At 39.8% G+C, this 27,272-nt stretch overlaps 1 protein-coding gene across 2 annotated transcripts in view; it reads right to left on the bottom strand.

The window, feature by feature from the left end:
• Nucleotides 1-3,902: 3,902 nt before the first annotated feature.
• Nucleotides 3,903-27,272, bottom strand: part of Rab26 (RAS oncogene family member Rab26) — a 103,677-nt gene continuing 80,307 nt past the window's right edge. The window contains exons 1-5 of one of the 2 annotated variants that reach the window (XM_073087938.1): nt 11,799-12,295; nt 11,170-11,280; nt 9,498-9,606; nt 6,272-6,382; nt 3,903-5,223 (exon numbers count right to left, since the gene is read on the bottom strand). In XM_073087938.1, the coding sequence (XP_072944039.1) occupies nt 4,982-5,223; nt 6,272-6,382; nt 9,498-9,606; nt 11,170-11,280; nt 11,799-12,014 (789 nt within the window). In that variant the 5' untranslated portion in view covers nt 12,015-12,295 and the 3' untranslated portion in view covers nt 3,903-4,981. Of the gene's footprint in view, nt 5,224-6,271; nt 6,383-9,497; nt 9,607-11,169; nt 11,281-11,798; nt 12,296-27,272 lie in introns of those variants that run through there. The other variant, XM_073087940.1, reaches the window with a different exon arrangement.

The raw sequence follows: 27,272 nt of genomic DNA, 5'->3' as shown, positions 1-27,272 counted from the left end.
ATGGCGTCAGGTTAGCCAACATACCGAGCAAAGAAATGATGGATTCCAGGCTTTCGAAACCTTTTATTGTTCAAAATGTCAAGACCTTCAATATTTAGTATTTATTGTATACTTGTATTTACAAAAAATTAAAATTGACTGTACATTAAGTAACGTTATTGGAGTAATCATGAATAATAATATTAACCATGTGGAGAATATTCAATTTGCATTTTACTTATCACTAATATGTACCTACTTATCGCGGTAGTAATAAACAAAATGTATTTGTTTACATTTTCAATATTGTGTAATCTAAAAGGTTAAGGATTGTGTGTTAACGCATATTAATTATAAGGCGTATTAACGTTACTTAAAAAAATCCAAGAGTAAACAAGCATAAATAAAGAAAGAATATAGTCGTCAAAGCCCGTTTGGGCATAAGTCATCGTAATTTAATAAAACTTTTAAACTAACTTTGACAGGAGACTACTTTAACAGTAGATTATTAATAATATTAAAGTTAAATATTCTGTCATTAAAAAAATTAACTTAGTTAAAAAAAAGTTAAGAAAGTAGTGTTTTATACTAAGCTGTTAAAACAGTTAAGTGTTTCGATTATCGATTTGTTTGGTACATGTCTACTACACATACTGTATTGTGAATTCCATAATTAAAAAAATACATAAAATCGGATACAATACCTCCTCGTTTTTTTATATCTCCTAAAAACGAAATGCCAACATGCAATAAAATATGGACTAAACGAATAAACCTTGACAAAAATGTTTTCTATATCTGACTTCGGTTTTCTGTCTCTTTCTAAAACAAGACTACCAATGGCGGTAAATTTAAACTTCGATAAACTTTGCAGCTGGCAGAATGTAGCGGCAAATTTAAAAGTATCACCAACTGGTTTGTATATTTTTAATAAACAAGAAACTTTTTTAAGATTAATTAAATATATTTCATGTTAATAGCATACATTATCAGACTTTGTAAACATTTATACACTTTAAATATAATTATGATGGTTTGTTGTATTTATATATTTTTTCACTTGTCAAACACAGATCAATTAATACAGAGTTGATTAATTTCTTATAATATGGAAATTTGTATGGAATGTTTGGTAGACCATAATCTAGGCTACGTACTTACTATTTTCTACAATAAATGTTAAATGCTACTGTATGGAGCAATGTTCTGGTCAAAAGGGAGTAGTTAAACATATATATCTACTTTCATGAAGCGTTGAACCTTCCAAGACCATTGAAAGAGCTGCGAATATGTGATTTACTTCAGGTAGAAATGTACTTTTTGTATTGTGTTATTATTATAAAACGAACATACAGTCCACTCATGTCAAGTGGTCGCAGCTCCATATAAAATAGGAATCTGCAGCTGTTTCACGGATACACTGTCACTCTTAAGGACCGGGATGGTCGCCTTATATTACAATAGTTATCTTTAAGTATAGTTAAGTCAGCCAAAATCAATATCCTTCCACCAAGATTCAAAACTGCTTCATGCTAGAAATACGGCTGACGGTGGTACCTCCCTAGTCGAACCGTTGGTACCTTTCAATCAATTAATTATCAATGGTTGCTTTTGATTACTGATGGTTGTAGAGGACAATGACCATATAACATCAGGTGGATTGCATGTCCCATTGTTATTTAACAGTTACATAACTTGTTAGTCTTATACAATAGGTAGTTAAAATTGTTTCTGAGGTTATTTCATAACTTTACCCAATATGAGCAAAGTATAATATATTTTTTCGTAATTTTTGTGTGTGCTTAAAATTTCTGTGAAAATTGTCGATAGGAAAACATCCACTGAGTTAAGACTGTAAAAACTATACATTTTATGAAATTTTGGATGTTCTTCCCAGCTTCATTGTTGCCGTGCCCAAGATGCGTGTAACTGGGTCAAAAAATCAACGTACCTAATGAGTAAAAGTTCTTATCTGAAGTAGGTAGCCGTTACCTAAATTATCTTTGATATAACTAGGTGCCTATCAAGTGTATTGAGTGCCGTTGTCCATAATTACGGTGATATCAGCTGAATCCACTTCAATCCATGCAAAAACCTAGCTGTCCTACTTAAACACCTGAGCCTACCGTTTTGTGTGTTTCACTGGCTACAATGATGGTCTGATTTGATCTTCATTTATTACTCACCGAAGTGTAAAAAAACAATGTTTCAATCAAATAATTTGAGTTCGTGGTAGTCATTGCTGACATGGTTCTCAAATGTTTAATTGTTTTTTAAAAGAGTTACGCATTAAACTGAAACTAGTATACGAAACTGTAGAGATCTATGGTTGATGTTATATATTAGATTACCCATTTACATAAATATTGATCTCCTACAACTATAAGTAGGAATAAGTAATACCTAACTACGGTTTACGTGGAGGCAACCATATTTAAGTAATATAAAGTTGTTGTAAGTAGATAAAATATTAATTTTATCAATAGAAAACTAATTTTGCACCAACTTGGAACTAATAGGTCTAGCTTTTCATGGAAACAAAAACATCAAATTCGATTTAAATATATTTATTTATTTTTTGCACAAGCAACGTTCAGTGGCACACAACATTTACTAACATAGGTATTATACAGAAAAATACATATCGATTTATACAAACAATATTGCATCAATTATTATTTTATCTCTACTTATTATAAGACTGCACAGTAGTTAGGTACATAAAATATTCTTTAAACCTTTATACATAAAATAATTATATTATTGAAATTAGGTTAGCAAATATAAAAATAATAAATTAATGAAGGGCCCAACCATAAATTTATATTGTTGTCACATTGTGCCGTCAGATACGGCATCCGTTTGATGTTTTAACCAATTTCTAAAAGAAAAAGGTTCTCGATTCATTGCGTATTTTTTTTATTTATTTCTTTAAATTACAGCCTCTCTCAAATTAAACAATAAATTATGAAGTTTATTTCCCTTTAAGTTTCGACATAGGTAATTTGTCAAACATTTGACATCAATATGCTCATGGTTATTGCATATTCCCACGTCCCTCCGGATTAAACCCTTGATAATACTTGCTTATTAAAAATATTTTGGAATAATTTCCACTCAAAATTAAAACTTCTTATTTGTTATTTTATTACGTTAATTTTAAGTTTATTTCATAATTCAAAGGTGTCAGTATATACTCGTTTTTAACTGAGTTTACATATAATTTTATATTAATAAGGATTTTTACCGTACAAAGAAACAGGTCAACAATTTTAACGTACTATACATAAAAATATCACAGGAGATAAATATTTTTGCGCAAAAATATAAGCGATATGAGCTTGATAATGTTAAGAAACTTTCCCATATAAGTATTTAACAATCATGTATCATATTAGTATTTACCGACAAAATATTTAGTTGTGTTATTAATTTAATTTCTATACAATAACTATTTTGCCGGTGATAAGTTGATTAACTTACAAGTTATTACTACGATAAGAAATCATCACAAAACGATTTTTTGTACATACGAATATTTTATATTTATAAGACTTAATAAGAAAATACTAAAGCCAAACTCTTACTTAGTAAATGTAAACCAATTTGTGTATAATAAAATATAAATTTTGTGACTCATTCATTGAGCTTTCTACTTCAGACTTTCAAGATAAAAATGAAACATAGTAAGTATGTCGGTTTCCTAAAATTGGTTAATATAAATCAGTGTTTCTCAAAGTGTACGTCGCGACCCCCAGGGGGGGGGGGCGAAGTGTCGTGAAGTATTGAAGTAGCGGTATGCACGGAAATTATTTTCACATACTAAGGAAGTGAAATATTGTCAAATATTTATTTAGGGGTCCTGAAATGATTGAAAAAACACTGATACGTACATAACAGGTTCGTACTGAAAACAAATGTTCGTGTTCAAAAACAAATTATGTATTTCTTAAAAATCCTACAATCGTAATATTGCAATGTACTATATTTTTATAACATAGTTTTTTTATGGATTAGGTACATAGAGAATAATAATTTGAAAGTTTGCAGTAAAAGTTAGGTACAGTATGCGGTCACAAGGTTATACAATAGGTAGACAACTGTGGTAATTAGCAATATAACAATAATTAGGTAATGTCCAATAAAGTTTGGTCCGCGATTTCATTCTACCAAAGTGTCTAAGACCAAAATTATAAGAATATTTCTGAAATTCGAATAGACTTTCAGATTAGGACTGGCTTATAAAAATACAAGAAATTATTCTATTACTCCAGCAAATATTCTCAGAAAAAGGTAAATTGGGGTACAAAGAGAATAAGTCGCGTATTAATGAAGTTTTACTGAAAAGCTGAAAACGGCAAATTTAACATTGGTTACCTTAAATAAGTTTACATTGAGCTTTATTTACATGCAATGTTTTTTAATATATTCTGAAAGAGAACAGTTGACTGTTACACTTGTATATGTAACATTGCCTATTAATGTCACTTTTAATATTAGGTAAGAAAATGAATGTACTAAAAATTAAACTTAAGTACGTAATTTTACAAGTAGTCAGAAAATTATCTCAAAATTTATACGTAATTGATTAGGGTTGACATATGCATGGTATTTTCTGGATTATCTATTATATATTAAGTACAACTTAATCATATAATATTAAGTATAACTTAATACGTGTATTTCTCTTATCACTACATTAATTCGTCTAGACCTGATGCGGCCACGTGGTATTTGTAACCCGAATACATCATGACTAGCAGTGGATAGGTTTATCTATCCTATAACACAAAAATACAACAGTATTGGTAATGTAGATATGCTGCCTTTTGCATTGAAACATCCATCTATCTTCAAAAGTTTTAATACCATTTATACAGTGAATAAAATGTATTTCATAGGCAATGTTACTTACAAACGAAAATAGGTCCATGACCGATAACAAGAGACTTTAATCTTTTCCATTCCTGTCGGATTATCCGTATCATTGGGTCCGGTGGATCTACGAGCAAGGGGGACACGAGGACCTGTGTTCTTGCGAGGGTTGCGCGCGCACAGCCAGCCGCGACGGGTCGACGGGATTAGCTTTCGCTACGAGGGAGCGGGCGACGTGAGCGAACGCGGCCTCCACATTCAGCCCGGTTTTCGCCGACGTCTCCATAAACGCCACTTGGTACTCCCGAGCCAAGCGCTGCCCCTCCTCCCGCCTCACCGCACGCTCGAGTCCACTGTCCGACTTGTTTCCTAGAAGCGGTGCGCGCTAGTTTTAGTTGGCTGCGCTGTAGACTCGTTATGATGGAGATACGAGACGGGATGGTTGAAGTATGTGTGAGTGATGATTTAGCGTCTAACACAAGCGTATGTTTGTTAGTTTTTGCCCTTATGAATAGTAATAGCCTAAGTAATTTGAAATTCATCCTGGTGCTGGAGGTTCAAATCCCAGGCATGCACCTCTGATTCTTAAACTTATGTACGTAGGTATTAGAAATTAATGATCAATTGTGCTTAAAACTACCAACCCGCACTTGGCTGACGTGATGGACTAGGGCCTAAATCTTTTATCAGTCTGTGGGCTCGTACATATCAGTAAGATAATTGGTTTCCTCAGTTACCTTTCAGCATACTTTATCGTATGGGGTTATACGAGTATGCTGTGTTAATGATGTTATGGAAAGCTGGAAATTTTGGAATGGTCAATTATATGACAATTATATTTCGTTGTTAAACTGCAGATGTTGTCAAAACTCATATCGTTCTCCACATTATATAAATCATTCGTTTAAGGGATGACCACTACTATTTACCTGTAATATGATGACCAGTACGACCACATTGTCTTACGCATACTTGCGGATCTCGCCGAGCCATGCGCGGATGTTGTCGAAGCTCGTCTTGTTTGATACCTCCATATAAGAAACCGTACGCTTATGGGATTACAAACTGAGTAATGCTATTAGTTACCTTAGAAGCATGATCGCTGCTCCGTTGTGGCACTTACTGCCTCTACACCATGCAGATACTCGTATTGATCACATCATCTTATGTAGGTTCCGCCGAGCAAAGCGCGGATGTCATCAAAGCTCGTCTTGTTCGGCATATTGTATTAGAGACCTCCCGTTTATGGCACTACCTGCCCCAACACCATAAAATTACTCGTATTTACCAAGATGATGACTCCGGGATCTCGCAAACCCACGCGTTGATGTTGTCGAAGCTCGTCGTGTTAGCTACATATATTTGTGTAGAAGTACCTAGTCCGTTTATGGGATTTCCTTATTTCCATAATATTTACCTAGAAGCATGATGACCACATCGTCTTGTGCGTACTCGCGGATCTCGCCAAGCCACGCGCGGATGTTATCGAAGCTCGTCTTGTTCGTAACATCATATAACAGGAGGAGGGCTGTGAAAGAAATTGCCTTTAGATAAAGTCGGAGGGAAAATAACTGTCTCTGTTCTGAGCATCTGAGCGCATGTGATAACGCTTTACTATTTGCTTTTTCGTTGGCGTTAATTGAAGTGTCTGTTACTGAGATGGTATAAAGAAAATGTTTTATTTAGGTATTATAGGTGGTGTTGATGTTACCTTTGCTATAGGTATTTACGCGTACCTACATATAGTTAGACATTAGACAGAAAGAAAATGCTAAGGAAGGTAGGTACCTTCCTTAGCATTTTCTGTCTAAATTAAATACAGTTATGCACTACATATTTATGGATACCTAATAATAAATAATTAGGTACTTACAAATCCACCACCGTTCTATTCTTATAAGTGGAAAAAAACTACGTACAAAAACAAACCTAGAAATATTCAGACAAATATAGGGTTCTAAATTCAGAACATCTGCTTAGCAGTCTCCATCCATCCATCTAAATCCTGACTGCATTGACATTAATTCACTTTGTAGATCGGTTAAATAAACTTACTTAATTGACTTAACTAAAACCAACCCATGCGCGATTTGGGTAAAATTTACTGTTCATAGAATTAGTAATACTTAATCAAATTATTAAATAACTACCTAATTGAACAGGTTTTCCTGTTTATGATCAGACCTCATTATTAAAGGGAATTAGCTTATCAGGAGCTGCACGTGTTTGAACCTAAAATTTTATTCACTCACAAAAAATTAAAAGAGTGTGTCTTTTAAATACCCCTTTAGAATAGGTACATTAATCGGTATTTTAAGGTTCAATCCTGGTCATACCACAGTCTTCTTCAAATCACCTGGGAAGCGACTAAGAATGCTCTTTTTGTCTGAAGGTGGTCCCCATCTGAGGGCCTTTCTTACTCATTGGGTATTAGCGCTCCCAGGTCTTCAATACTGAACAGATACTTAGTAGCTGGCTGTAGGTTTTATTGTCTTGCTTAAGCCCCTTAATCATTAGCCATTGGTAGGAATTAATAGACACTGCTTATAAATAATCAACGTCGACGTAGGCAGCTTTGTAGGCAATTTACTAATTATTTACTGTAATTAGGTGATTTGCGTACCTAATAGTTTAAAATTAATAAAATTCTCACCCTTGCTTCAGAAAGTAAGGTAAGTAGACCTTTAATTAAGTATAATTAATGTACCTACACGTGACACGTAGATACTGGACGGGGAAATTAAAAAAAATCATAATATAATGTTAACATTTTTAAATGTAATACATTATTTTATTTCTTCAAACTTATGACCGCTAGGGGGTCAAAAAGTTTTTATAAAGGGGCCGCGAAGTATGACTTACAATATATGTATTTGTATCTTGATAAATTAATATTGGTAAGTAGGTAATAAAAACACATAAGTTGACTGGGAGAAAATGCTATTTAGCATTAGGTCCGCCTTTTGCACCACACTGTTTTTAACATAGTCAATAAAGAGTAAATAAATAAATAAATAAGTTAGAGAAAGTGGGGAGGTCGAGAAATACTTTTACACGTTAAAGGGATCGCGACATGAAGATTGAACAATCTTATAACACATGTTATATGTTACATGAGAAACGTCGACGCGACATGTGACATTTTTGATATACCAAGGTAGGTAGGGTACTTATGATACCCTTTTTTTTTGTTACGAGGGGGAAACCTTCAAAAGGTACCCTGTGCCGTGGGAGCGTTCGAGCTCCCACTCTTACGACCCGCAACCCCGGAAGCCCCTTTTAGTCGCCTCTTACGACAGGCAGGAGATACCGTAGCCCTATTCTGGTCACGGAACTACAGGGACCACTTATGATACCCTAGCAGACGATTACGAATTAAGTTCTTAATAACATCTTTGAAGAGGATAAAGGTAAAAACTACTGTAAAACTATAAAATGTGTGTATTTAATTATCCAATAAATTAATATACCAACATGATAAGCACCGCAAGCCAACCTCGAGCCATAACATTCACACATGCAGCGCCAGTCAGACAGCACGTAGGCTGTGACGTAAGCACGCTAGTTCGAGTCCCTAGGGATGGCGATCTGACATCGATTAATCGAAGAATTGATCTTTTGGGCCAAAAAACGATTATTTTAATCGATGAAAGACCATTCACTCAATCGATCTTTCATCCTAGAAGATCGAAAATCGATATTTTCGAAGGTAGATTGAATGTATTATAATTTTTTTTGCTGACGGATACGCATTTCAGTGCTTGTTTGGTCCTGATGACCTGTTTTTTCGCTATATTCGCCCTTTCTTAGCTGAAAAGATCGAAGATTGATTTTCTGAGAATCTATTATTTGTGCCTCGATTTTCATGTGAATCGATTTATTACACTTCGATTTAAATCGATTCAAGAAACGATCTTTTTCGGAGAGATTCGACATCCCTACGAGTCCCCCACATCACATGTGATCCGGTTATACCTATGGAAACGGGTCGAGGCCGCCCCGACCGGCTCGCGCCAATGTTCGTGAAACGATACTAACTACAACGCTTCGAACGATTTGCAATAAAAATAAAGTAATCCATAAACAAATGTAATAAGCTTTATGACACCACGAAAAATAACATGTTTTACGTATTCGATAAGTTTTGTTATCGCTGCTACGGAGGAATGAACTCGTGTTTACTTTTCGTCAGAGATAACGCGGTTCACATACTTGTTCATAGATGGCGCTGTTTCACTGTACTGAAGATAAATAATATTATACCTGAACTGCATGTACTGTACTTGTTTATTTCCCATTGTATAAACCAAACTAAGGTAAATACTTTAAAAAGTACAATTATTGTATTATACTCATGTAAACTTTTTAAAGGATGGAAGATTTTTACATACGCTAATAGATGGCGCTGCAATACCCATTTACGGAATCGTGAATAACATTCGATAATAATTATTAATATTGTGAATGGATTGAAAATTGTCATCAATATAGTATTAATCTTCCGATATCATTATTTTCTTTGGACTTATATATAAAATAAACGATGATACTTATACAAAAGAAAATAAAATGAGTCGTGACAAGCAGTTCAGACTGCTTAAAACTGAAAGAGACATAAACTTATTTATACTCATATTTATTACCATGGGCATCCCGGTAGTAGGCATGAGTGACGCTACGGAAGCGCTCCTGGCCGGCTGTGTCCCAAATCTGAAGTTTCACCTTGATGCCGTCCACCGTCACCACCTTATTCTGCAAACAGATGGCGCTAGTAGTAGTAAATTGAGGATAATGAAGCAAACTTTTGGCTCTTCAAACATCATACATTATGCATTGCTTTGCGTTACGCTAGTATCTAAATTCTTAATCTTTTGATAATTTGTATACATAATCCGCGTAAAAGTACTAGTCCGCTGTGAATATAGAAATGAATCCCTTCGCCATAGCAAATTGTATGACTACACTTTCTCGCAAGAACTTCAGAGCGAACTAGCAGTTTGACATGGACCATATATGAAAGTAAACGCACTACAAGTCTATAATAATTCCATACACCTCAATAAATTCAATCAAATAGGTGCTCTTGTATTAAGTACTATCTACAGTTGAAATGAATGTAAACCGAAGTCTCAGATATTTTACAGTTATCTTATAGGTAGATTAAATAGTTAGGCATAACGGTAGAAAAATATTTTACATGTGATGTTCATTTAAAGTTATAAACAGGTACCTAGGTAAGGTAAATACTAAAGGCTATGCGCTTATATATCTATGGTTGATTATTTTATTCGCAATAGCAAACATTATTGTTAAATTCCTATATTGTAATATGTATTTAATTACAAAAAACGATGTCGGAAATAGGTAGGTAAGTGTCTAGCTACGAAGTTAAAACACGTAGATACATGTTATTAAATTAATGTCTTGTTAAAGGAAACCTATTAAATACTTATAAGGATGTATGTTGTTAACGATTAATTTTCATTTAAATTTCTTATAACATTAACACGAGGAAAAAGTAAGCAACTACTTCCTTACACAAAAAATATACCTACCTACGTCTTGTAATTAAGGAAGTTTACTCAAGAAAGCCAATTAAGCTTATCCGCACAATCGTAATAAACGTCAGTGGTCGCCATAAATCAGCTTGCAAAAACTGCACAAAACAGCCACAAAAACCTCGCATGGTTGGAACAATAAATCACTCATTCAGCCAAGGATTCAATCACAACTGACGCACGGGGGGCGGGATCGGAGAAAGCGCGCCAAACTTCGACACCAATGGCGTAGCGGCGAGCGGGCTCCGTGCGCCCGTGACTGGTCCGTTTGAACTTGGAACCCCTGGCGACCATTAGCTAATTGTGCTTTTTTTGCTTTTTTAATTTTATTACTTCCTTGCGGCCAGGCCTAGTGTTCGAGGTTGAATTGAATTTTATGATGGGATTTTAATTTTTTGTTTGTTTTAACGCCATTAATGAATTAATGAGGAACTTTAGGATCCACAAAGATTAGGTAGGTACTTATAGGTACAGCTTCCTGGAAGTTGATATTACTGATACTCTTTTCATTCGTTAAGTAGAAAGGTCTACATATTAAAGGTAGGTTCAGTTATGTTCTTACGAGTAAGCGAATAACACATTGATTACATGTTGATTACCTAATTATTATCAGTGTGAAACGTTCACAGATATAAATACCTATAGCCACAGGTAGATAAGTATTGGTTGGTATTTAATTGGGCATATACAATAACAGACGATAGGAAACTTAGCACAACAAAGGGAAATAGATCGTCTAATCGGAAGTCCCGTGTACCCGGAAGTCGATCCCGACGGTGGAGATGTAGTTCCCGGCGAGGAAGGTGCCGTCCCGGAAGCGGACGAGCATGCACGTCTTCCCGACACCGCTGTCGCCGAGAAGCATCACCTGGAATTGAGAGGTTTGAAGTTTGAAGAGTCTGGAATCGATCTCTGAATATAATTTAAATACATTTTTTTCTATAGCCAAACATTAACCTAAGGCTAACAAAATAGAGTCCGTAGTTAAAGTGTCCTGTGGAACTTGTCTATGGAACCATTTTAAGCAATTATTAAGCAATAAAGGTAATAAGGTATAAAGCAGTTTAAATGTGTTTAGGGGTCCCCGTGAATAATACAGCGACCCTACATTTAGGTATTCTATACTTAGATACATTCTGACTTTTTGAAGTTAGTAACCTGTAGGTGAAGGTATAAAACGCAAACATGCTTGCTAGTTATCTCTCTCAAAAAGGTGTCAAAATTCACAGTCTACCGATCTGCATATTGGCCAGGTTTTGATTGTGAACTAAATCCCTCTGATGCTGACGTAGATCTATCTACACATCTCCAGTTTTGACACAAAAAATGGTTGATGACGTTTTATAGCAATCTTAATAGATCGGACAAGTAGATCATGGTACTAACCTTGCCAAACACATCGTACTTGTCCTCTTGTTTGCCTTGCTGATCCCAGGGTTCGGTGGGCGACGGCGGCTCACTGTGCGGCATCACGCCCACATCGGACTCACTCTTGTCATCATCATCTCTAGCATCAGGCATGTTCCGAGCCCACGTGGGTCGCACTCGGCCCACCACCACACGCTTCTCCATTGACCGGTTCTCCATGTTTGGGTTCCACATGGTTTCAGGTTTGACTCAGATTATGTCATTTACACTGATATTGCTTTAAAACTGGAATAAATCAGCTTAGGTCTTCATTAAAATTTAAAAGTGTTTAACTCTTTCACTTTTTGGATAAGTAACAGCTTCACGTGAATTCACTTGCACTTACTTAACTCACTTTAATTAGCACTTCACTTCAACAGCAATATTTTCGTTTAAAACTTGTTTCAATAAAGAGACTTTCACGTTAGACGTTAGACGTTTCAATCTTAAATGACTATCTTCAATTCATTCACTATACCTACCTATGGAAACAATTTTTAAAAGATGTAAAAAAACAAGCACGAGACACCTTAGTTACCCCCACATACGAATTGAAAACCTATCTGAGGTCGACTATAGATATGTAGCTACCCCTTAGGTCTACGTTGAATCACCTCGTGTAACTATCTTTAAAATGTGGGTTATATTCGTACAAAGCTGCTATTATGGGATACATTCTTTATTGAAAGAGGTTTAGTACGTAGGTAACGTATGTCTAATATGTAAGTCTAAGGTTTTGAGAGTAAAAATGAACTCTGGAAGTAATCATGACGAATTAAGTAATCTGGCCGTTCAATAAAACTGCCTAATTAACTAATCGCATCGAAGGGCGGACGCGACAGGGAATTACCGTTCATTATGTCAGACAAATAGTTAGAACAATGTTACTTCTTATGTAAAGAGATCCTACAAATTATCTTTGTAGAAGTTAGACTAGCTACATAGTATTTATTTACTAAATAAACGAAAATTGTGCAAAAAACGAACTGAGATGGCAACTTAAAACGCGTTTAGAAGCAAAATAGTATTACAGTTAGGTATTCCATTAATATCACAGTAGTTAAACGATTACCTACGACATAGGTATTTTTTTAAAATTCATCCCCAAAGGAAGAAAATTGCGGATAAAAACGTATTATTATTACCTAAATTATTATATATTGTACAATTACAATATACGTATTCGATTAGCTATGTAATTAGACTACCTATATATTTTCAATGTAAGTAAGTAGGTACTGTACCCTTACCACGAGTTTTCAAAACATCCCACAATTTTACGTTACGTTTACTCAATCCATTATTCTGTTCCGTTTACTTAGTAGACTAAACGTAACAATAAGTGCTCAATTCTTTCTGTCTACCTCACATGTTCGCAAAAATGAGAGACAAGTGAGACAACACATAAAGCGCCATTTTTCAATTTACACATTTAATGTTACGTTACTGACACTATAGTTCGGATACAATCCGCTAGGGGCGCTTATTGGAAATTATATGGGCAAATACGTAAAAAAATACCAAAACAGTCTTATTTGTTAAAACTTAAAAATTCATGGTAAGGGTACAGTTATGGATTTAAAACAAAATTCAACTTAGGACACGTCGATGTGTGGTCGAGGTAAGTTATGATTATAGAAAGATAAGGTGTTACCTTTCAGAGAATAAGTTAGGAATCTTCCTTATTCATATTATGTAGTATGAATAAGGAAGATGTGAAGATTCTAAATTATTACTAGAACCTTTAAAACTAGAAAACATCACTAAAACTGCTGAAATGAAGCAGAAAACTTTCTTTAACTGGATCTTTGAACTGTACCTTGATTATTCCTCAACAAGTCACGAGAATGAGATACCGAACATAATAATATATTCCTATACCTACCTAGTAAGTAGGTATATTATATTTATTTCCTTATTTTCGACTCTATACCGATGTAAGCTATCGCCGACATTTGTGAGGACGAATTTGTTGAATCATATTACCCTAATTTGTCGTTTCATTTTTATTTCGTTCTATTTTTGTAGCTTGTGCATGCAGGAAGTGACGGATATTGGATTTATTAATGTAATTTCTACCTGAACATACATAGGGATGTTTTAAAATTGAATACAGAGTGTATTATTTTAAAGAAAATTATTTTTGCATGATAAAAATCCAGTACCTACTAGATATAGGTAAATTATTGATAGAACTCCTTTAGACATCCAAATTGTTAGCAGCCACAAACGGTCAATTATATTGTGCAATATTGCGAATTTAAAAATATTATTGACCGTCTAGGGCTAATATTGAAAAGTGCGCAATGATTGACCGAAAGTTTGAGCGAGTTTAATTTTTATTGCACCATATTTTTTCACAGCATTGTGTAGGGTCAGTATTGCGCAATGTTTGAATTACATAGTAATATAATATTATATTTTTTATATAATATCGACTGAACACGAAAACATTGTGCAGTCCATAATTATTATTGCTCATTTGGATTCAGAGCGCCTTCAATCTTATTTAAGAATTAAAAGTATTGTACAATGTTATTGTAGGCTGCACACAAACTTGAGAATTTTTATTTTGAAAGGACTTTCAAGCTGTGTTTATTCACCCTTTACGCAAATGATAATTAATTTCTAACAGGTATGTGCACAACTTTATAATCAAAGGCATATCTGAGATTTAAACCTCGGATCTCTGTGTTAAAAGAGTGAGTTTAAAACCATTATGTAATTAAAAGCGTGTTAAAAAAACAACAAAGATACTCTAACAATAATATATTCGCTATTTAACGAGAAAAATAGTACATCTAATGTTTACCGTATAATACAAACGCGTGTGACCGATCCGTATGCTTCTTGATCCGTTATAAGCAGATTAAATCTGCGGATCGCGTTGAATTGCACGCACATTGGTTCAATATCAGGCACTCACATCTTTAATTCTAAATACCAAGAGAAATACCTACATAATCAATTCATTTCACAGGTCACCATAAACATAAATAATATTTATTTGTTTCACAAAAACTTGCCAATTGCAGACGCTTAGTAAACATAATGACTGTATTATAGGGCTCGACTGTTCCTATAAACATATTATATGTGAGAAATAAATAAAGTGTTAATGAAAATGGTAGGTTAACATAGTACATCTAGTCATACATCATACAGTAGTACATCAGAATTAGTAGAAGTATATTAATTAATAACGATTTAAAGACTGTCTACACTCACAGTCCCACACTAGGATTCCCTGTGTCTTGAATGCCATGAACATACACAAAGATTAATACAAAACAAGCATACACAGAACTGAAATCTAAATTCATGATTCAGATGTCTGTCTAGTCGGGAATCGATCCCGAAATCCTTAGCGCGTCAGATGGGTATGGTGACCGCTCTGCCACACGGGTCGTCATTGAATGTCCGTTTGTGTGTGTGTGTGCGTGGGAGCGTAAGATTTATTTCATGCTTTGTGTGACACAATGTCATCATAAGACGTTATATATACCCATTTATATACACATGCCCATATATAACATTTGTAACAATAAACCCACATAATCAACTGCTCCAGTTCACAGTTCACGATTGATACAGGATTAGGTAGCTCTGCTCATATAATCCGAGTAGGTGTAATGCGTTGTAAATTGCATTGATAATTCAGTGGTATCAATTTCGCGCTTTGATGATCCAAAGTACAAATTGTAAACAACTCTAATTATTCAAAGCGGCTGTGTACGTTAGAATTAATTATCACATACACTAACGGTGAAAGCAGTGATAGCCTAGTGGTTAAGAAACTCGGCCGCTTGGTCAATGTGTTCGCGATTCAAATCCCAGGCACGCACCTCTGATTTGTCAAAGTTATTTGCGTACTTATTACAAATTAATTTTCACCTTCTTAAACGGTGAAGGTAAACATCGTGAGGAAATTTGCATACCTGACAAATTTAAAAAAAATGTTTCAAAGGAATATAAAGTCTACCAATACGCACTTGGCCAACGTGGTGGACTATGGGGTAATCCTTCTCATTCAGAGAGGCGACCCGTGCCCAGCAGAGGGACAGTAATGGATTGATGATAAACAGCGAAAGAAACTATGTTTTGTTATTTTAAGCAATTTCTGAGGGGTATTTTTTTATTCATAGGAGCCAAAGGGCTCGCAGTTCACTTGAAAGAAAATGGTCGATCTAAGTTTGATCCTTCATGGTTCGAATCAAGAGGCTTGCATATTTGCTAGGTACCGCTATATTATTAAAAAATGGTTTTAAAAACAAAGTTTAAGTAGATATTAACTATTTGATGTTTTATTAAGGTAAGTTCCAATACCCCCCCGAACGGGCTGCCACCTTGTCGTGGTGGGGGGGCTTGTGTGTCCTAATGATCCCCGAGGCTATACGGCAGAGTTACTCATACCGGAAGGCGAAGGGTGAAGGACCAGACTAAGAGCGGCCCAGGGGAGCTCACCCCTTAATAAAAAGCAAAATATGGAAAAGGCACGTTGTGAAAACGGTCTCCAGGTGGGTCTCCAACCCGAAAGGGAGAATCCCACCCCTCTGCTACGGCGGAGGGCTGCCCCACGTACTCTGGAGGGGGCAACAACTGCCTCGTAGGTCGGCAATCCGCCGACCTTCGTAAACACGACCCAAGCACGTACTCAACGGACTCTGAATTGCTTAACGAGACGGAGAAGATGCCCGCTTCAAAAGCGGTAACGAGGAAGGCGCGGAATACAAGAGGCAGAGCGCCTAAGTCAGCTGCTTCGACGGACGCGGAAGAGCTCTCGGACTGCTCTTTAATGTCGGCTATGTCCACACAGTCCAGAGCCACGTCGGTTGGTGCCCGCAAGCGAGCACTACCGGCCAATGGCAGTGACGGAGAACGGCCAAAGAAGAAGACCATCAAAGCCCAGACAGGTGGAGACGATGACTTCCTGGCTCCTGTGGCCCCTGCGGCCAATACCAGATCGAGGGCTTCCCTCCCTAGTGCCGAGGAACTGGGAAGGGAAATTAGTAACGAGCCTACGGGGGACCTAGGTTCTCGCATTATCGAGAACCTAGAAGTAATCGAAAAGGTTGCAGATAAATCCCGCAACCTAAAGGGAGATATGGTGCGCACTTTACGTTTGGCCGTGCGCCACGTTCAGGCGGCAGCAACGGAAGTAGTGCAGAGGGCAACCACTGCACACCTTGAACGGGAGAACGCCACGTTGCGCTCCCAACTCGCCGGACTGAACGGAAAGGTTGAGGCACTTACGGCGGAACTAGACCAGTTACGCCGTAAGAGTGCCTCAAATAGACCCGAGCCGCCTCGAGCTGAACAGAGGAGGCCCGCTAATGGGGAAGACGCTCTGATGGACCGAATCGGGTCCATAATAGACCAAAAACTGGCGTCTTTTAGGGATGAGCTCTTCCCCGGCAGAGCGATGCGGCCTCCATTAGGACAGAAGGTAGCGCCCGTTACGCCCGCGCGTCCCCCAGGGGCCAAAGCGCCGATGCGCCCTCCAGTGACGTCAACGTCAGTCGCACAAGCAGGGACGTGGGCGACTGTAGTAGGGCGCAAAGCTAGGGCGAAGGAACGGCCCCCGCCCCCGACCCGAGTAGGGCCAGCCCGGAAGCAGTCTCCGAGTCGCGGGCGAGAAAAAAGTGCCTCCCAGCGGCGACCTGTCGCCAATGCTGCACCGGCACCGGTGGCTCAGGCACCCAAAAAGAGTCGGGCCGGTAGGAGGAAGGCTGTCAAGCGGAGGCTTCCGCGAGTGCCGAATTCGGCAGCAGTCACCGTGACGGTGCCCGAAGGGTCAAACGTTACCTACGCGGAGGTCATGAAGACCGCGAAGGGACAAATTAAACTGCCTGATTTGGGTATCGTTGAACTGCGCCAGAAGAGAGCCCTCAACGGTGGCTTGCTGCTTGAAGTGACTGGCGAGGACAGTGCCAAGAAGGCCGACGCACTCGCCGGGAAGCTGCAAGGGGTTGTCGCGGAGATGGGAGTAAAGGTGGCGAGACCCACAAAACAGGGGGAGGCCAGGGTGATGGATCTGGACGATTCCGTCACCCAGGAAGACGTTGCCGACGCCATCGCCGTGGCTTGCGGGTGCGTCACCGCCGACGTAAAAGTCGGGGAGATTCGGCGGAGGCCTTCAGCCTTGGGGACGGCATGGGTGCGCTGTCCTCTCACAGCAATCCGCAAGCTGGCCGCTGCAAAGCGAATTCTTGTCGGGTGGGTATCTGCCAGAGTGGAGATACTGCCGGCTAGGTCGCTTCAATGCTTCCGTTGCCTCGAAATGGGGCATGCCCGGCACCAGTGCACCAGCACCAGGGACAGGAGCGCATTGTGCTACGTATGTGGCGAACCCGGTCATAGGGCGAGTCAATGCGAAGCACAGTCTCCGAAATGCGCCCTATGCGCGGACCTTGGTCGACCATCTGACCACCGCCTAGGTAGCAAAAGGTGCAAGCCTCCAAAAAAGAGGAATAGAGGCAACGGAGGAGACGAGACAGCGGCCAAGACTGCTAGCTCGGCACGGACAGATGGGCCTGCGCATCCCAGCGCTTCGTCCCATTGTCCGCCAGCGGAAGCGATGGACTCCTAATGGATAGGTCTCCGTCACTTAAAATACTCCAGGGGAACCTAAACCACTGTCGCGGGGCACAGGACTTGCTCCATCAATGCCTCGTAGACTGTTCGGTTTCTTTGGCTGTGGTGGCGGAGCCCTATAGAGTTCCGGAGCATCCGCGGTGGGTAGGAGACGATGCGCAGTCCGTAGCCGTGTACTGGGCAGGCGGAGAGGGAGATCCCCCGTGCTCCAGACTTCACTCCGAGCGGGGTATAGTCGCAGTGGAGTGAGGTCCCTTGGCGGTGCTAGGGTGCTATGTCTCCCCGAATTGCACCTTGGCGGCATTCGAGACGTTCCTGGACCGTGTGGCAAACTGTGTTCGGTCCTGTCTTCCCCGACCGGTATTCGTGATGGGCGATTTTAATGCCCACTCGAGGGTTTGGGGAAACAGACGAGACAGTGTCAAGGGAAGGGCAACGCTCGAATGGGCAGCTGGGCTCGACCTACGTCTGCTGAATCGTGGCTCGGTCAGCACGTGCCCGAGAGTCGGTCGTAGACCTTTCGTGGGCGACTCTTTCTGCCGAACGCTTAGTCACGGGCTGGAAGGTGGCCGACGACGAAGGTGGCCGACGACCTAGTCACGTTGTCTGACCATCGCCACATATTGGTGGACGTAGTGTTACGGCTTCCGGCTGCGGATGTCCGCCGTACAAACGACCAGCCACGTCGATGGGCAATGAAACGGCTCAACCGAGACCTGCTCGTCGCTGCTGCCCATGTCGTGGACTGGTCCAGCACCGCCGAGGTGGATGATCCGCTCGATCCCGAACGGGAGGCGATCCGGATCAGGGATGACATGGCGGCCATCTGCGATTCCGCGATGCCGCGTGTCAGACCTGACTGGAGGCGCCCTGTGTACTGGTGGACGGAGTACATCGCACGGCTGCGTGCAGTCTGCCTGCGTGCCAGACGCCAGTACACTCGAGCTCGACGACGCCGGTCGTCCAGCGCCGCGGAAAGGGAGGAGAAGTACGTGGAGTACCGGGCCGCAACAACACTGCTTCAGGGCGCAATCGCCGAAAGCAAGGCCCGGAACTGGAGCGCGCTCATGGAGGGGCTTGACCGAGACCCATGGGGACGCCCGTACAGGATGGTGCTCGGTAAGTTACGTCCATGGGTGCCTCCTCTCACGGAAACTCTTGACCCGCATTTCGTGGATACAGTGGTGGACAGCCTGTTTCCAGGAACCATTGACGAAACGGGTCCTCCCGCCGCGTCGCCGGATCTCCCTGGTTGGTCGGATGACCTGGCGGTCACTGATTGTGAGCTCGACGGAGCCATAAAGCGCATGGCGAGGCGAAACACTGCTCCGGGGCCGGATGGTATCCCAGGCCAGGCTTGGGTCTTGGCGCTGACAGTGCTGGGGGGGAGGCTGCAAAACCTGCTAACCGCCTGCTTCCGCTTTGGGCGATTTCCGTCGGTGTGGAGGCAGGCGAGGCTGGTGCTGTTGCACAAGTGGGGCAAGCCTCGAGACTCCCCATCAGCGTACAGACCCATCTGTTTGTTGGATGAGGCGGGCAAGCTATTCGAGAGGATCATTTCTTCTCGAATTAGCCAGCACTTAGCGTGTCATGGCCCGGACCTCTCCGACAACCAGTTCGGCTTCCGGCAGCGGCGTTCAACGGTGGACGCCATCCTCAGAGTCCGAATGCTCTCAGAGCAGGCCATATCCCAGGGTAGAGTAGTCTTGGCAGTAAGCCTTGACATTGTCAACGCTTTTAACTCTCTGCCCTGGAGTGCGATCATGGAGGGCCTGTCTGTTCACCAAGTGCCTTCCTATATACAGGAAGTTTTGAGGGCCTACTTGTCGGACAGGTGCATCTGCTTCCCAGGTCGCTATGGGAGCGTTCGCGGGAGGAACGTCATGCGCGGGGTGCCGCAAGGTTCGGTACTGGGCCCACTACTGTGGAATATCGCATATGACGCGGTGCTGAGAACGGTGCTCCCATCAGGAGTGAGCATCGTCTGCTACGCCGATGACACCCTCGTTCTCGCTGAGGGGGTGTCTTTTTCGAGAACGGCTCGGCTAGCAGAACTCGGGGTGGCACGCGTCATTGCGAAGATCCGCGGGTTGGGCCTACAGGTAGCGTCCCAGAAAACCGAGGCGATATGGTTCCACGGCCGCAGGCCGAGAGTCGAGCCAGCTGAGACCTCAGTGCGCGTCGGGGAAACGGACGTCCGGATAGGCAGGTACATGAAGTACCTTGGCCTAATACTGGACAGCCGCTGGTGCTTTGACGAGCACTTCGACCGTCTCGTCCCCCGAATCCATAAGGTAGCGGGTGCTATGCATAGACTGCTGCCGAATCTCGGGGGCCCAAGGGAAGAAGTCCGCCGCCTCTACGCGGGTGTGATACGCTCGATTGCGCTCTACGGTGCGCCGGTATGGTCGGACAAATTGTCTGCCAGCCGGCGTCGTGCGCGGAAACTGAACTCCGCGCAACGTACGATCGCAATCAGAGTCGCCCGTGGTTATCGTACCATATCGTATGAGGCGGCGACAGTCCTGGGGCGGTGTCCGCCCCTGGACATTCTGGCGGATATGGACGCACGGGTCTTCCATAAGATCCGAGTCCTCCGTCAGAGGACTGAACCCTTCGACGAAGAGACGATCGGAGCGCTTCGGAAGAGAGCCAGATGGCGCGCTCTGAGGTGCTGGCGCGAACGGCTTCAGGAGCCTAGGAACATACGCCAAAGGGTGGTTGACGCTATCCTACCGAACTTTCGGGCCTGGCTGAAGAGCAGGGGTAGAGTGACCTACCGCCTTACTCAGATACTCACCGGGCATGGCTGTTTCGGTGAGTATCTGAACAGGATACAGAGGGAGGAGACGGCCCAGTGCCATCATTGCGGGCACGATGAGGATTCTGCACAGCACACGCTGCAGTACTGCCCAGCGTGGGAGTCGCAGCGGCGGATCCTCATCGAAAAAGTGGGACCGGATCTCTCTCCGTCGGCCATCGTCGGGGCGATGGTTCAGCGTAGCGAAGCCTGGGACGGCATGATCACCTTCTGCGAGGCAGTCATGTCCGCGAAGGAAGACGCCGAACGAGCAAGGGAGCGCGCTGAACCCGCTCGGAGGAGGAGTCGCCGCGGCCGTACGTAAAGGCCCCAGGCGCTGTGTCCCTGTAGTTTCGGGACCAGAATAGGGCTACGGTATCCCCTGCCTGTCGTAAGAGGCGACTAAAAGGGGGCTTCCGGGGTTGCGGGCGGTAAGTGTGGGAGCTCGAACCGCTCGGTAAGCGACCCCGGGAAGGGCGGCGGTATGTGTGGTCGCATACCGTCGTACACACCAGATGGTGTGGCGAGCGTCAAGCTCACCTGGGCAGAGCCCGACGGGGCAACGCGCTAAGAGGACTCCGGTTGCGTTCCTTTGGAGATCCCGGAGCCCTCTACGCAGCGCTGAGGACGGCCACCGGGGGGGTTTTAGTGCGGTAAAAATCCCACATAACCCTGCGTCGCTCCCACGGCGCCGGGTACCTTTTGAAGGTTTCCCCCTCGTGAACAAAAAAAAAAAAAAAGGTAAGTTCCAATAAATAAATCTTTAGAGTATAAACTAACTCTACCACGTTACAACCATGAAACTTGTAGAAGCCACAATGGCTAGAGCAAATATAACAATGGCTCTTGGTAGAGTTTCCGAAATTTGTGATAATGACGCCTAATGACTTGTTAAGAGGCTTACTCTCTTACGTAATGAGGCTTGTGCTCTACCTTCCGGTATTCAACAACGCAATTAACATGAAGAACTTTCAAAGTCAAAGTCAAAGTCAAAGTCAAAGCATATTTATTGTGGACACGTAATATACAGGTGACAAAATGTTACTTTATTCGCTATGTCCTGCCATACGGCGTACAATATAATTTGTCTTATTCTAAAATTAATATATGAAGAAGAGAATAGATTTAAAAGACAGGCTAATTAAAATTATACAGAATTAATAAAGACATAATAAATTACAAAACAAGTCAATAAGTGTCAAAATAAACCAGACCAATCTCAGTGGGGCACTGTAATCAGACCTCATCGTCCAGAAATTCTTTAATTGAGTAATAACACTTGTTAATTAAAAAATCTTGCACTTGGGTTTTAAATAGCTCAAATTTTGATATGGCCCGTATGCTCTTTGGTAGTTTATTGTACAGAAGTGGAGCCATACAAAATACACTTTGTTTGAATAAGGCAGTTTTACCACTAGGAATAATTATTTTATCGTTATGCCTTGCTCGCGATTTAAATTTAAATTCATCAATGTTATTTTTAACAAAATTAACTGTTTCTAAAATATAAATACATGGTAGGGTCAAAATTTTAGCCATCTTAAAATATTTTTTACACGATGTTCTTTTCTTTAGGCAATATATTATTCTTATACATCTTTTTTGAGCTATAAATGCTTTGTTTTTATCTGTCGAATTCCCCCAAAAAATTACTCCATATCTCAATGTCGAGGCAATGTAAGCATGATAAGCAGTTAAAGCGACATCGATATTTACTACTTTTCTCAGATTTCGTAACGCATATGAGAACTTACTGAGCTTTTTGCAGACTTGGTCGACCTGTGTTTTCCATCTAAGTTTTCTGTCTATTTGTAAACCTAAAAATTTTGTAACGTCAGTCTCTTCTATATTAGTCCCTAAATAATTGACGTTTATTTTGTCATGTTTATGTTTTTGCTTGAAATTTATTATTTTTGTCTTATCTAAATTTATTGTCAAATTATTATGATTAAACCATTTTATTATAGATGTCAATGAGGAATTAATTATTTTTTCAATATTTGTAGTTTCACCTGTGTACAGTACCGTACTATCGTCAGCAAAAAGTGTTATGTTAAAAGGGATTTTACTCGGTAAATCATTAATATATATAAGAAATAGAAGAGGACCCAAAACACTGCCCTGTGGCACGCCATATTTTATGGATCTTCTTTCTGATTCATATTCTATCTCTGTCTTTGTGGTTTCACGTACTCTACTTATCTTAGTTGTTTGTGTTCTCCCAGTTAAATATGATTTTATGAGATCCTGCGCTTTCCCTCTGATACCATATGAGAACATTTTTTGGAGTAGAATCTTATGATCTACATGGTCAAACGCTTTGGAAATATCCATAAATAGAGCAATGGCTGGCTCCCTTTTATCAACGTTGCTAATAACTTTATTTAAGAATTTATAAATAGCCATATTTATTGATTTATTGTGCCTAAAACCATACTGTTCTTCACATAGAATATTATGCGATTCAAGAAATACGTAAAGTTTCTTAAAAATGATTTTTTCGTAAATCTTCGCAAAAATTGACAATAAGGCTATTGGTCTATAATTGCTTACATTGCAGGGATCCCCTTTCTTCAGCAAAGGTTTTATAACAGATTGTTTTAAATCCTCAGGAAAAGTACCATTCTCCAGGCATAAATTAATTAAAAAACATAAAATGGGAGAAATTATATGGGAGACATCTTTAATAATTTTAGTTATTACCCCATCATAACCAGAGCTATTAGTATTTTTTAAAGAAAGAATTACAGAATTTATGTCACACGGTATCACAGGAGTCAGAAATATTGAATTAGGATTATTGTATGTCACAGTATTATCAATTATATCATTTTTTCTAGTTTTAACTACGTCAGCAAAATAATTATTAAAGTAAGTTGAGATTTCTCGTGGATCATGGATATCTTTTCCCTCGACAGATATTTTGTGAATGTCTTCTTGAGGAAAATTAGCTTTATTTTTATTAATAACCTGCCAGGTTGCTCTAGTTTTATTTGAGGAAGATTTTATGTAGTTGTCATTTTGGGATTTTTGTGTTAATTTTATAATTGATTTGTATCGTTTGGAATATAAGGCATTAAGGTTTCATGCATATAAGGTTCCTAGTGTTATTTTTCTTTGCAGTTAAATATTGTAATCCTCATCATCAACCGTTCGTATCCCAATAGGTCCTGTACTCTTAGTATGAGTTTTTATGTTTTTACACAAATGACTGTTTTTGTATTTGCCATACATTTTCAATCAGTTTTGATATAGTCCGCTAGGAGCGCTGATTGGAAATTTATAGGCAAATACCTAAACGAATATAAAAACAGAAATTTGTGTAAAAGCCTAAAAACTCATATTAAGGGTAGATACTGTTCTCCTGACAGAGTAGGGCCATCCTTTCACCACGATTTTCATCGAACTTTGAAGCATATAGATTTCTTACAATGCTTTTCTTTCACCCCTAAAACAGTTATAATAAAATCCAAAGCGTAGATACATAAGTTAAATTAAAAAAAAAATGATATATATGCATGGGATCCAAACCTTGGACTCAAATGATAACGCTAAAATCTCTAGCCTTCGCCAAATTTGGTAACATAACTGTCCATGTTAATTAAACTAAAAGGCGAGATGGACAAACCCTTTAAACTAAAACTAGTTCATTCTCATTATACTCGTCTCTCGTGCATATAAATTTGCAAATTTGTTACGCTATTATTGTTACTCTTAATTACTGTGACTCGTAATTAACGACCGGAAGTATAGTCAGATGTTTCATATTAATTTCAAACTCATATAGTATTAATTTCTGTTATGATTTAGTTAAATCTTATGTATTATGCGAATTTTAAAATAATCGATTATTATAGTTTAATATTAAATGTGTTAGGCGCTATAGTTGGTTTCATGAGCGCCCCTGGCAAGATTACGCCCTTGGTAGGAATAAAAGTCTACCCTCCGAGACTTCTTCTAAAACGATACATCTGTAGTGTAACAAAGCTATTTCGAAAATCTATTTCCTACGTAGATTTTTTTATAATATAGGAGTAGCAGACTAGCATGCAGTTCACCTGATGGTAAGTGGCTACTGCCGCCCATGAACATTTGTCATCAACCCCAGATAGGATTAGATATTCCTACCTGAGGTCGGCCACAGGTGCGCCACTACCCCTGAGGACTAAGCTGGAACGCCTCGGAAAAGTATGTCTCCCTTACCACACTCTCCAAAATGGAACACAGTCGCGCCAGGCAGAAATAGGTGTGGCGGTGGTGCCGCCGGAGTCGAACCACAGAGGGTTCTACCACCTTAAAAAAGATGAAACGTAATACTCATAATATCAATATTTTAAGATATAAACGATATTCAAATTTAGCCTCTTAAATGAAATCTATTTGTTTATAACAAATATTTAAGTCGTATCACGTTACAAGCAAAAAGTTTTTTAATTACCTGCTCTTAATTGATTGAAACGGCAAGATGATAGCGGTCTCAAATTATCGATAACCATCTAAAGTCACGTCAGCCGTCAGGGAGGGAAATTTGCAGAAAACTTGAGAAGGGTGGTTTTGTAGCACATTTAATTGAATCGAAGCTCTAATTATGGGTGTATTGATTATTTTATCATATTTTTATAAGATTGAAGTAGCTAGTTAGACACATTATTCGAGTTTCAGAGATCGCTATAGGCTACCTCTATATTATATTATTATTTAGGCTATAGGCTACTAATAATTTTAGACGTACTAATACGAATGACGTAGGTAGGCTTTGACACGTTTCCCACAAACTGAATCGATGAAAATCGTACACATAACTAAATATATAAAAGTAAACACATATCTAAAAGTACGTTCGCACGTTTAAGATGCCCATGCAGTGATAGCCTGGAAGGGTGGAAGTCGGTCTCTCAGTCGGAGAGTCAATTTCAATTTCAATTTCAATTTCTTTATTTGCATAAGGATAAGGTACATAAAATGATCTTAATTTATAAATTACATCGTCTCTTATTCTACCTTTATAAGGTGTGCAAATTATCATTATATTCTTACAAAATAACATCATTATTACAATTAATTTATTAAAATATATTATTGTTCAAATAACTAAAAAATATATATTAAATTTGTATGTCAATTTTACTTATTTCTAAATATTCATTTGTGGTATAAAACATTTATACCACAAATCCTAAATCCTAAATCCTAATCCTAGGTCCTAAATTGAAAGCTTAGATCATCATCATCATCAACAACCTATTACTGTCCCTATTACTGCTGGGCACGGGTCTCCTCTCATTATGAGAAGGATTAGGCCACCGCGCTGGCCAAGTGCGTACTGGTAGACTTCACATACCTTTGAGATTCTTTTTTATAAATCTCTCAGATATGCACGTTTCCTCACGATGTTTTCCTTTACCGTTTAGCAAATGATAATTAATTTCTAATACGCACATATCTTTGAAAAATCAGAGGTGCGTGCCTGGAATTTGAACCTCGGACCCCTCGATCGAGAGGCCGAGTTTCTTAACCACTAGGCTATCACTGCTTAGATACGCAACTCTAATTAAAAAATAAATCTGTATATTTAAAAAATGTGCGTATTGTGCCTAACTTAAATTAATTTATCATTTGCTATAATACTAAAGGTGTTCAGTATTTAGAACTGGTCGAAATACTGATTATAAAAAGTAAATTCACAATTTGAAATGTTGACGTTTCTGTTATAACACACGAAAAATACATACAGTCGGCATTCGGAACTCGTCACGGGACGTATATTATATTATATTATATTATAAAGTTTATTACGGAGGTCCTGGGGCCCTATTCGGGAGTCGCGAATGTGTGTGCATCAAGGACGTCCGATCGCCGAAGGGAGCAGCGCACCACTCATCGGTATATATATTGTTTACACCTACACCATCGTCAATAACGCACAAGGATCAAAATTACCTTTCGGATTAGAACCAGCGACCTAAAACTCATACAAAAGGAAAATATTGTGAGGAAACCAAACCACTTGAAAGAGAACCTGGAATTCGAACCTCAACAACTACTAAGCTATCCCTGAA

Source organism: Epargyreus clarus, unplaced genomic scaffold (genome assembly GCF_041222505.1).
Source record: "Epargyreus clarus isolate Ecla_fem2 unplaced genomic scaffold, WU_Ecla_fem_2.2 ptg000026l, whole genome shotgun sequence".
NCBI classification, from domain to species: Eukaryota; Metazoa; Arthropoda; class Insecta; order Lepidoptera; family Hesperiidae; genus Epargyreus; species Epargyreus clarus.
The sequence above is the reverse complement of the archived record's forward strand: the minus strand, read 5'-3'. Positions and strand labels throughout refer to the sequence as shown.